Raw genomic sequence first — 11,882 nt, forward strand, 5'->3', positions numbered from 1 at the left:
CAGCCCGCCTGCGTCGTGCTCCTCGGCTCCATGCTCCCTGAGACACACCTGCGCGGCCAGCCCGACTGAGTCGTGCTCCTCGGCTCCATGCTTCCCGAGACCGTGCTTGCGCGGCCATAAAAGCTAAAGTCATGTCTCGGACTCCCGTTATAACGACCGACACATAGCTTCTTTCCGGGGGGGAATATGATGAGGATAGTAATTATGATAAGACTCAACCGACGTCAGTCGACGCCTCACGCCTCGATCGACGCTACGGCACCCGATCAAACGGACCGGAACACAGGCCGAGGCGCATTAACACCTACTAAGGCTCGGTTCTTCACGCCAAGCCAACGCACATGTCAGACGCTATCAGCCTGCCTCCTGCAGGCGGGCACATCAAACAACAGTAAGCTTCTCTATAAATACCCTCTCGTTCATCAGAGAATGGGGGGAGAGGAAGGGAGACACACACTGAAACATTTCTTCTCTTGAAATCCCCTCCACATCTTCATTCTAACTCGATCGTCGGAAGGGTCGGGTCGAGCACCCCGACCCGACCTTTGTGCAGGTATGAAGCCGAAGGTCCCCGTCGGGCCTGCAGGCAGAGACGACTACACCGTCTCGATCGGACACCGCCCCCGACCTCCTCAGCGGGCTCGAGGAGCGCCCCTAGGGAGATCCTCGTCTTCCGGACCTGAACCGAGCCGCGTCGGCCCGAAGTCACGGCTCAAAGTTGTTTACACCAACAATAGTGAAGGGCTTTTTATAGGATTAATGTCGAAAACGATTATACTTATCGTCTAACCATTAATGTAATCATAAAATTGTTCATCAAATATAGAAATATGGGATAACACTTTGTTATATTGGTGGCACATTATCAACCTCCATGTGGTGTGTCGATATAATAAGATTGAAGATTGAAGTATCGATCATGTGGAGATGATGTTTTGGATAAATAGGTAGATAGTTGATTAGATGGATTCTAATTCCACGTGGTGTGTCGGTCATATGGAAATGATGCATTGGTAGATGTTGATTAGATGGAGATAATCCGTCGGTTCGATTTCCACCTATCAAATCTCTTTGCCAATTTTTAATTTTTTTTACGACTTTTAAATATTATGATTCTTGTCTTTTGAACTTATCAGTAGGGAAGATAGAGTTTCACTTTAAATAGAATGTTATATCAAATAATGAATTCCTATAAACGCCAAGCCATTGTCTCAACATAGTGTTTTAGCCATTAATCAATTGTATTTCATTTTATGGAAGGATTTGAATTTTATTTGAGGGAGGTAAAATGAGATAAAAAAATATTTTTATTCCTCAAAATATATGTATAAAGTATATGTTATCGAGAAAAAAGTATTGAGATGAATATGTGGAGATACTAAGAAAAAAATATTTTTATTCGTGAATAAATTAGGTATCATTTTGATTGATAATAAGATGAGAAAAAATCGTAAGAAAATATCTGGATAGAAGAGATGAAATAATTAATTTTAGAATAAGTAACGAAATACGTAAAATGATTTTAATAGAAATCATAAATTAAAATTTAAGTACTAAACATTGAATATATAATTTGCTATAAATAATATCCAAAATAATTAAGATTTACGACTTTATTTTTATAATAATAATAATAATAATAATACTAATAATATATCTCTCTGATTAATATCCATCCAAAAAAAAACTCGAATCAACCGCTACTCATAGTAATTATTAGTATTTACAATAATAATAAAATAATAAAATCTCAATTATTAATAATTAATTTAAATAAGAAATAAAATATAATTTACCCAAAATAAAGACATTTGTTGTCCAAACTGATAAATCTAGAAGACACCTAAAAGTTTCCTCGAGTTCTTATCATCAAATTAGTTTGAAATAATAGTCAGTGGGCACATAAAAAGAGGGACATAAATGTAATTGTATGTAAAGGAAACTGCACTGAAACATGTAGCCAGCTCGATGGCACATCTCACCCTCTCATGCTCCTCCATTTCCGCTGCCTTTCTTAGTTCGTCTCCCCCACCTTCTCATTCCCATCACAAAAATTCCAACAATAAACATATAAATTAATACAAAACTGCAAATAAATCTAAAGTCCAGGCGACTACCTATCCTTTCTTCTCTCCTCTCTCTCTCTCTCTCTCTCTCTCCACGCCTTCCAATTGCTCCCATGCAGGTATAGCCTTCCATGTCGTCGTCGTCTCCTTCTTCTTCTTTCTCCCTGCGCGCCGTAGCCTGACCTACCGCAGCATGGGGCGCCAGCACTCCCACTCCTCCATCTCACGCTCGGACACCGACCCCAGCCTCGAGCTCGAGTGCCCCTTCGGAAGGATCGACCCCCTCACGCGGACCGACCTCCGCGAGGCGGTGTACGAGCTCTTCTTCATGACGTGCCGCTCCTCCCCCGGCTTCGGCGGCAGCCGGGGCTCCCTGAACTACTACCCGTCGTCGCCGGCCAGCACCGGCGCCGGCGGGGAGGGGTCTCCCAAGTGGGGGTCGTCTGGGATGACGGTGGCCAGGAGCCGCATCAAGAAGGCGCTGGGGCTGAATGCGAGGCGGTCGTCGCCGATGACGACGGGGATGTCCAGCGGGTCCAACTCGCCCGGAAAGGCGAGGCGGCCGATGACCTCCGCGGAGATCATGCGGCTGCAGATGCGCGTCACGGAGCAGAGCGATCGCCGGCTAAGGAAGACCCTCATGAGGACCCTCGTCGGACAGGTGACTCGTGCATGCATGCATCCATCCATCTCAGCCTTACCACATAACCTCTAGATTTGCTCCCTTGTACATTTGCGTTGATCCATTAAGGCTTAATGAACAAAAAGATATGTATTCATTCCATTTGCTTCACAAATCGATCTTCAATATACAGGAAGGGTTTGGATTGCTCCTCCCTCGCACCTCCATGATGACATTTTTCTTGCTGATGATAACAGGTGGGAAGAAAAGCAGAGACGATCATCCTTCCATTGGAGCTCCTTCGCCAGCTAAAGCCCTCTGAATTCAACGACGCACAAGAATACCACCAATGGCAACGGCGGCAGCTCAAGATCCTCGAAGCAGGCCTTATCTTATACCCGTCTGTCCCTGTAGACCGCCACAGCCCCGCAGCCGCCCGTCTGCTAGAGATCATCCGAGCGAGCGAGCTGAAGCCCATCGACACCAGCAAGAACTCGGAAACCATGCGTAACCTTTGCAACGCCGTCGTCGCCTTGGTTTGGCGGAGCTCCAGTGGCGCCTCCACTGAAGTATGCCACTGGGCCGACGGCTACCCGCTCAACGTTCATCTCTACCTCGCTCTCCTGCACTCCATCTTCGACCTGCGCGAAGACACCGTGGTGTTGGATGAGGTCGACGAGCTCATCGAGCTGATGAAGAAGACATGGTCCACCTTGGGCATCAACAAGATGATCCACAATGTCTGCTTCGCGTGGTTGTTCTTCCAACGATATCTGGAGACGGGGCAAATCGAGCCCGACCTGTTGTGCGCCACGCTAGCAACACTGGTCGAGGTCGCCAGCAACGCCAAGAAGGCCGATCGCGATGCTAACTACGTTAATCTCTTGTCCGGCGCACTGACTGTGATGCAGAGTTGGGCAGAGGCGAAGGTGTTGGACTACCATGAGTGCTTCGACAAGGAAACCATCGCAAGCATGGAGAACATAGTCTCCTTGGCACTCTCCACGACGAACATCATCGGCGAGGATCCTTTGGACAACGGGGCGAGTCTTGTCGACGATGACGGTCAGGCGGCGATAGATCCATCCGTCAACCGGGTAGATTACTACATAAGGTCGTCGATGAGGAGTGCATTCGCCAAGGTGCCAATTCTAGCAGTCAATCCATGCATCCCGATTTCCGATTCATATGTTGATGGTCCTCTGGTATGCTTGCGTGTGACAGATACTGGAGAATGGAGCGTCCCACGGCGATAGCGTGATCGTGGGAATAAACGACGATCCAAGCAACATCCTTCTCCAGCTTGCAGAAGAAACAGAGGAATTGGCGCTGGTCGAGAAGGATTTGTTTAGCCCTGTCCTGAGGAAATGGCATCAGGTTCCGACTGCGGCCGCGGTGGTGACGATCCACAGCTGCTTCGGGATCGTGCTGAAGCAGTACTTGTCCAAGGTCACGTGCCTGACCAACGAGCTGGTGCGGGTGCTGCAATCCGCCGGCAAGTTGGAGAAGCTGCTGGTCCAGATGGTCGTCGAGGACTCCGCCGACTGCGAAGACGGAGGGAAGGGGGTGGTGAGGGAGATGGTCCCGTATGATGTGGATTCCATTGTCGCAGGCCTCCTCAAGACTTGGATCGACGAAAGGTTGAGGATCGGAAAGGAATGCCTAAGCAGAGCAAAAGAAACAGAGGTAAGTTTTTTGTGCTACCTGAGACCGACAGCAAGCATCGTGTGATGTTGATTGCTTGAGGGATACGTTGTTGCTTGCAGAGCTGGATGCCGAGGTCGAAGAACGAGCCCTACGCTCAGTCTTCCATGGATTTGATGAAGTTGGCCAAGGTGACCGTGGATGAGTTCTTTGAGATCCCTGTGGGAGCCAGAGATGACATGGTTCAAGACCTCGCCGATGGCTTGGAAACAATCTTCCAGGAGTACACTACCTTCGTTGCTGCGTGTGGTACGTACGGTGGCCTCTTTCCCTTTGCTAAGACCTGCGTTGAGTGAGCTCAATCGTTTCGTTGTTACTCGCAGGGAACAAGCAAAGCTACGTGCCCAGCCTCCCGCCACTGACGAGGTGCAACCAGGACTCCAACTTGGTCAGGCTATGGAAGAGGGCGGCGGTGCGCTGCAGCGTCGGTATTGGCCGCTCGAACGGGAAGGACGGCATCACCAACATGAACCACCCGCGGCCGTCCACCAGCCGGGGCACGCAGCGGCTCTACATCCGCCTCAACACCCTTCACTACGTCCTCGCCCACCTCCACGCCCTCGACAAGTCGCTCTCCTTCTTCTCCCGCAGCGGGCCGTCCCCCACGGGCCGCCACACCGCTGCCAACCGCCGCCTCGCCCCGTCCCACCACTTCGGTCTCGCCCGCTCCTCGGTGCAATCCGCCATCCAGTACGTGTCGGAGGTGGCCGCCTACCGCCTCATCTTCCTCGACTCGCGCCACTCGTTTTACGACGGTCTCTACGTGGAGAGCGTCACGGACGCGAGGATCCAACCCGGGCTCCGCATCCTGAAGCAGAACCTGACACTTCTGGTGTCGATCCTCACCGACCGGGCGCAGCCGCTGACGGTGAAGGAGGTGATGAAGGCGTCGTTCGAGGCGTTCCTGATGGTGCTACTGGCCGGGGGAAGCGAGCGGGCGTTCGCGCGGGCGGACTACGAGTCGGTGGTCGACGATTTCCGCAGCCTGAAGCGGGTGTTCTGCACCTGCGGGGAAGGGCTGGTGGCGGAGGAGGTGGTGAACCGGGACGCGGAGGTGGTGGAGGGAATCGTGGCGCTCATGGCCCTGCCCACGGAGAGGCTGATCGAGGACTTCAGCATCGCGGCGTGCGAGGCGAGCGGGCTGGTGGGGTTCGGCTTCTGCAGCGGCGGCAGCACCGACACGGCGGAGGGGCCGAAGGTGCCGATGCCCCCGACGACGGGGAGGTGGAACCGGGCCGATCCCAACACGGTGTTGAGGGTGCTGTGCCACCGGGACGACGAGATGGCCAACGAGTTCCTGAAGCGAACGTTTCAGCTGGCCAAGCGGCGGTGAAAGAACATCACAGGTGATGGCCTGCGCAGTTTGTATCATACGTTAACAGTGGCTGCTATGGTTTCTGTGAGCATGTCTTTTTCCTTTTTCTTCTTTTCTATGTTTGAATGAACTAAACAGTACTCATTTACAAAGTTAATACTAGAAATCAAAAGTATAAAAAGCGTAGTGATTCATGGCAACCTAACCATCTTCAGTCTTTCATGTTTCTTTAGGTAGATCTTTCAGCTCTTAAAACTTCTCCCAGCTTTCAGGTCTACATATCTTTGTCTTTCATGTTTCTTTTGGTTTTGGCTTCAGTAATCTTATTTCTTAGAGATGTCTTGTGGATTTGATGTCCTAATCTAAATCTGCATCCAACCTTTTAGGTCTACATATCTTTAGTCTTTCATCAGTCAGCTGATACTAATAATTTGTGCCAATTCTTCTGTTACCCCAAAACATAATGCAAGTCAGCTTATATTTTAGTGCTCGAGCTTTGCATGAGCCAATGAACAAAAAAGATTACCAAACAAGTAATGTTGATGGTCATAAACCAGCAAATCTATATTCCAGTGAGATGCCTGCTTGATGAGTGGAAAGAACTGCAGATAACACTACAAAACAAGCATCTGAAGTGAGGACAGCAATGTAGTATAGAAAAAGAACTATAACCCACTTAGCATGATTGATTGACACATAATTACATCTCAAGCAATTGTGTGGAAGGAAATACTTCAATAAAATGACTGCAAAGACCCTACTAGGTTTTGTTCATTTTTCCATAGCCAAGTATTTCATACTTAATAATGTTTGATAATGTGTATCACATTTTCTCATCATGGTCATGGTTCGTAACAAGGTTCCGAAAAGGGTTGACAGCGGGTTCAAGATGACTATCAATAGAAAGTTCAACAGCAAGTTCAAGCTATCAACAACAAGTTCCTCTCTCTCTTTTCTTTGTCAACAGCAAGTTCTTCTTGTCCTCCTCTTTTCCTTCTCTCCCTCGTTCTCTTTGGTTCTTGCCGGGCGTATGTTCTTCAGGCCGTTGACAGCAGGTTCTTATCTCCCTCTCCTCTATCAACAGCAGCTCCTCCTCCACTCTTCTCTCCTTCTCTTTGGTCCATGCCAGCCGACATGCCTCGCAAACTGAGACTCATACGGGTTCGGCCAGGGATTGGAATGGTTTCTGGACCGGCATAAGTTGTTTACATTATTTGAAGGACAAGAAAGAAATTAAGATTAGTTGCTCATGGCTACAAAGAGAAACATGACCACATGATTACTATCGAACTTTGTATGAGGTCAATGCATAACACCTCATGAACAGATCAGACAATTTAGGTGAATGCATGATCTGAGAAGGTTAAGGTAATCGGACATAACAGGTGGACAATGATGGAGAACCAAACAAGAAGAATTCCAAACCATGGATCCCAACTAATTAGGGTTGTCTGATGAATGGACTATTTCAGCCATTGACCTCAATGCTAGGCAAAATCACTAGTCAAACTACCGAGCAGTATAATTTTGTTGTCTGATAAATTCTTAGATCTTCTTCGTTGCACCGGCAATTTCATCAGACTTCGCTTGCCTAGCTGGTACATTTAGGTATGGATGATTTGATTTCAAATACTTCTTTCCAAGACTACAAATTTTCATCTTGAAGTGAAGTGTCCATCTACAGTTGTAAAATCAATATCTCCAGATTGCGCCAATCGAGAAGCAGAGTTAGAATATTTACCAATCAAGAAGCATAATTAGATCTACTTAATGTACACAAGTATTCTATGAAAAGTATTGAGGTGGACCAGAGCACAAAAAGGGTAGCTTCAGTGGAAACCTAAGGGAGTCCAGCAAAATTCATCTTTTTCTCATGCAATCGATTTCCTCCAACCAAGACATTGATTCTTCCAATTTCAAAGGTTTTCAGTAGCATAAAGGATCTTCCATACCCTTTTTCTTGTAACTATCATCACAACCGTGTGGATTAGCATCAGCCACCAAAAACCCCAACCCTAAACTGAAGTGGGATTTTTAGTCCTTAGCTGAAGGAGGAGGAGTTCATATCCACATCCCACTTCTTCGGAAACACCCTAAGATCCTCAATCCATCGTTCCACATCTTTGCTACGCAAAAGCCTGAGAAAATTACTAATCAAGAACCGTAACTTCCCAACCCTAATGCCAGAATCAATCACGAGACAGACAAAGATAGAATTTCTAGAACTTTATCCGTCCAAATTAGGAGAGAAGAATAGTATGACAATCAAGATGGAAATAAAGTAACCATGAAAGATCCATTGTAACCAACCAATGCCAATCAAATGGAACCAAAACGAGAGAAAACTCCGTAGTTTCACTATTCTCGACCGAAGAGGTAAGAAATTGGAAAAGGTTTTCAAATCGCTAGCGAAACAATCAAATGAAGAATGAAAAAACAACGCAAAGAACGAATCGAACGATCAAATTGGATCGGTTTCTCAAAATTCTTACCGGGACGATTGAGGGCCAACGTCAATCACAGGCGACGGACGATACGAAGAAGGCCAGTTCAGTGCATGCATCCTTCTCTTTCCCCTGGTGCTTAGGAGAATCATCTTTAGCCTCCTCTCTCGAATCATCGGATCACGCTCGTCTATGTTGCACACTGCAATCTGATGCTTGTTTATACTGCTAATTCCAGAGCGCGTTGGAGACCAGACAGATGCACAAGAGGCATCCGCAACGGTGAGTGGACCACATTGGTCCTGTGTCCGTGTCCTCTCAACATCAATCCAAGTTAAGTGGTTTAATTATATATTATTTTTTTAATTAATTAATTTTAATATCTTGATTCTTATATTTTTTTTAAACTATATTATGAATTTTATATTTACGAAAATAAAATATTAAAATCCTTATACATAATAAAAAATTAAAAAAAAAATTAAAATAACGAGATTATAAGAATTTTAATGTAACTTTTAAAAATATAAAGATCAGGATACTAATTATGAATATAAAGATCTTTTGTACGATAAGGATTTTTTTTTCCACTTTTTATGATAATTTGTTGTTAATTCAACTTAAAATTTTTAATTATGAATCAAAATCAACATATATAATCGGACTCTTTCAATCCTTGATAATATGAGATTATTTTACTTTCGGTTCCGTTTCATACATAAATATTCTCTTAATGAATAAGCCATAAAATTCTCTTAAACAACAAGCTGGAATTTTAGTGATTGCAACTATGACATTTAGCTATTTCTTGCAACAAACAAGCATCAAGATGTTATATAGTTCATCAAAATAAAACATGATATGAGAAGCATAATGTGTTCCTTCGAAATGCTTACGATTTCTTGAATATCTTTACTAGCTTGTTTGGCAAAAACCAAGCATAAGATGACATATAGTACAGAAAACTAGACAGCATGATAGAGAAAGATAATGTGCAACATTTGTTTTGAAATGATAAAAAACCACTACTATGTGTTCTTTAAAATGCTTACAATTTCTTGAATATCCTCAAGACTTGAAGAAATCCCTGCAAAAATATGTAAATCAATGTCTTTCAACCTTTTTGTCCTTGAATAATTTGTTTAAGATAGAAGAAATTACCTGTGTCGGGAACCATCTGTTTGCCACTGCTCAAACAGTGCTTCTTGCAAACCCCATCTTGTTTCATATCTCCCAACCTCTTGCTCTTTAGTTCAGCAGCTACTTTCTGATGCAGTTTGGATGCTGATTCTACTAACTCTGAAACAACAGCAGATACAGTAACAACATATAAAATAATAAAAAGGCAGATGGAACAGACCATATAAATAAGCTGTCATGCAGAGTGTTCCATCATTTTGCACTGTATGCTAATTTGTTTGAATTAGTTGAAACAATACGATAACATATATTCGTTTTTTGGAGTGCATCCATTAGTTCACTTTTTCACCAGGCAATCATAAATGCATTTGGTCAAAATTAAGCAATTTATATCTGTGTCCAACTTGATAACTTGTGAATTCTTAATACCCAGTAATTTTAAGTTTGACAGTTTAAACATAAACAGCGAAAAAAAAGTCCATTTAATATTCTTATTTCAATATGCTGAGCTCAGACACTCTTGAGATGCAAACACTCTTCTGCCTACTCTCCATTTCACAAGATGTGCTCATACAACACTAAGTTTCTTTTCTCAGTTCAGACATGTAAACATGATGTATTTTCAAGAGCTCCAAGTCACAGAAAATAGAGATTTAGATTCTACGAACAAGTAATACAAGTGTTACTGTGTGTATGACATAAATAAAACACATTGAAAACCATCTCCTGCACAATGGAAGAATGTTTTCAATTAAATGTCTAGCATGTAAGGTCAAAAATCCAAAACATTTCCCATCCATTTTTTAAAACGATAAAAATGGCATAAGTAAACGAAAGAAGACACTGGGCAAGGTCAAGAATGTTGACACAATAGAAAGAATGATGATAAACATGTAGAAGCTACAAGTCTGATAAGCAAATTGGAGAACAGTGAAGGATCAAGATGACAATAAAGAAACCTTGAAACATCAGATGCACCGAGTGTTCCTTAAATAGTTGTTGCACCTCAGCAACAGAAGCATTGTATTTGTTGTCAGCAGTTGACTGCATCTCCAACAAATTGATCTCCCTATGTAGCGCTTGAGATTCCATCCCCGCCTGAGGAAGTCAACTTAGTTCCATGCAAGAAACAATTTTTAAAAAAGAACTAAAATATTGATAATACCACAAAGATAGTGAGTTTCTTACAGCTGCAAGTTTTTCTCTCAAAGAGTCCAAATGAGAATCGAGTTCTTGATCTGACAAGACTTCTTGAAGCACTGAAATGGAATATTCTTTCTGAAAATAACATCAACCGGTACATTTAGGTGAAGTTCTACAGAGAAATAACACCAGATTGACTTGGCAATCGTAGAAGAAATTCCAAGAGTAAGCACAATAGCCATTTTCCATTCAATACAAAATCGTGAGTACTGAAACTGAAGAGACACGAGGCCAGACCAATATATCTGAACCATAACTCAAATCAGTTTGTTTGATGCATCATGTCAGAAAACCAGGTCCAGGTCTAGGAGTTCTACAATTGTTTGAATTTTGCCTGACTAAGAAGAGATTGATGATGAAGAAGGTTAGGATAAGCTTAACATCGAATTAGAGGTACTCTTAGGGAAAAAGAAAACCACGGGTCTGTGCATTGTCATAACAAGTCATAATCAGCAAAAAAGAAAAAAAATTTGAATATATTTCAGGCAAAGATTGGATGCAAGATACTTGTCATAATATAGGTTTGTGCTCCAATTTTGATAGAAAAACCTACAGTTTTGGGCAACACAAATCCATCTGGAATGGAAAAACAATGCCGAAGGCAGTACTTCTCCCACATGCTCATTCTCTTATCCAAAACTGCTTGAGTCAAGTGACGAAGGGAAGATACACCCTACCAAAAAAAAGACAACAATAATCATTGGTAGGAAAACAATCTTTCCCACAATATAGAGATGTTATCCAGAGTCATCATTCCATCCGTTAAATTTATGAGTCCTAGAGATATGTAATTAGTAACATATTTATATTAGTTATCAGTTAATAAAATAATGTCAATAAACAAGCTTCCATGATAATGTATTTGATGTGCCAACAGCAGAAACAAACTTATGAAGATTATAATGTAGATGAGTGAGAGGTATAAACCAACAGCAATCAACTCACTAAAAAACATATTGATACCATGGTGTAGTAATCTATAGGTATTAGGTTGCCAAGCGTGTTCTGCCCATCACATTGTTTTGTGCTGTGCACATGTACATCTATGCCCCCAAATTTATACAGCAGTATTGTCACACATCCATGCTCAATGCTGCTACTCAACTAGCTTGGTTACTCTAAATATGGCACAAGGCCACACATCCAACATGTGCCATTCAATAATATGGCAATGATGTTTTAATTTTTTAGATCTCAATGATTATACTGTGTTGCTCAAGAGAGGAAATTCCTATTCATTTAAAGGTATAATAATTTGATAATGTAGTTCACACTCACTTGTTGAAATACACCATTTTTGGGTGCCAATTCAGTAGAAAATGTCATTTTAGTTTGCAGACTATCTTACCGTTCCAATTTTCTGAACACCCTATGTCAAATATAAATCT

The 11,882-nt window shown here is 43.3% G+C and overlaps 2 protein-coding genes across 3 annotated transcripts in view; one reads left to right on the forward strand and one right to left on the reverse strand.

The window, feature by feature from the left end:
* Nucleotides 1–1,915: 1,915 nt before the first annotated feature.
* LOC135655610 (protein unc-13 homolog) lies at nt 1,916–5,888 on the forward strand. The gene is made up of 5 exons (XM_065175764.1): nt 1,916–2,727; nt 2,946–3,830; nt 3,913–4,374; nt 4,455–4,641; nt 4,716–5,888. The coding sequence occupies exons 1-5, from the start codon at nt 2,260–2,262 to the stop codon at nt 5,723–5,725; spliced, it is 3,012 nt and encodes a 1,003-aa protein (XP_065031836.1). The 5' UTR covers nt 1,916–2,259; the 3' UTR covers nt 5,726–5,888.
* A 473-nt stretch (nt 5,889–6,361) lies between these two features.
* The window catches only part of LOC135655611 (protein MIS12 homolog), a 6,901-nt gene continuing 1,380 nt past the window's right edge, over nt 6,362–11,882 (reverse strand). Inside the window, exons 3-8 of one of the 2 annotated variants that reach the window (XM_065175765.1) lie at nt 11,048–11,167; nt 10,480–10,569; nt 10,251–10,389; nt 9,313–9,450; nt 8,200–9,238; nt 6,362–6,893 (exon numbers count right to left, since the gene is read on the reverse strand). In XM_065175765.1, coding sequence (XP_065031837.1) covers nt 9,180–9,238; nt 9,313–9,450; nt 10,251–10,389; nt 10,480–10,569; nt 11,048–11,167 — 546 coding nt within the window. In that variant the 3' untranslated portion in view covers nt 6,362–6,893; nt 8,200–9,179. The remainder of the gene's footprint in view (nt 6,894–8,199; nt 9,239–9,312; nt 9,451–10,250; nt 10,390–10,479; nt 10,570–11,047; nt 11,168–11,882) is intronic. The other variant, XM_065175766.1, reaches the window with a different exon arrangement.

The sequence above is a fragment of the Musa acuminata genome, unplaced genomic scaffold (genome assembly GCF_036884655.1).
Source record: "Musa acuminata AAA Group cultivar baxijiao unplaced genomic scaffold, Cavendish_Baxijiao_AAA HiC_scaffold_117, whole genome shotgun sequence".
In the NCBI taxonomy this organism is placed as follows: domain Eukaryota; kingdom Viridiplantae; phylum Streptophyta; class Magnoliopsida; order Zingiberales; family Musaceae; genus Musa; species Musa acuminata.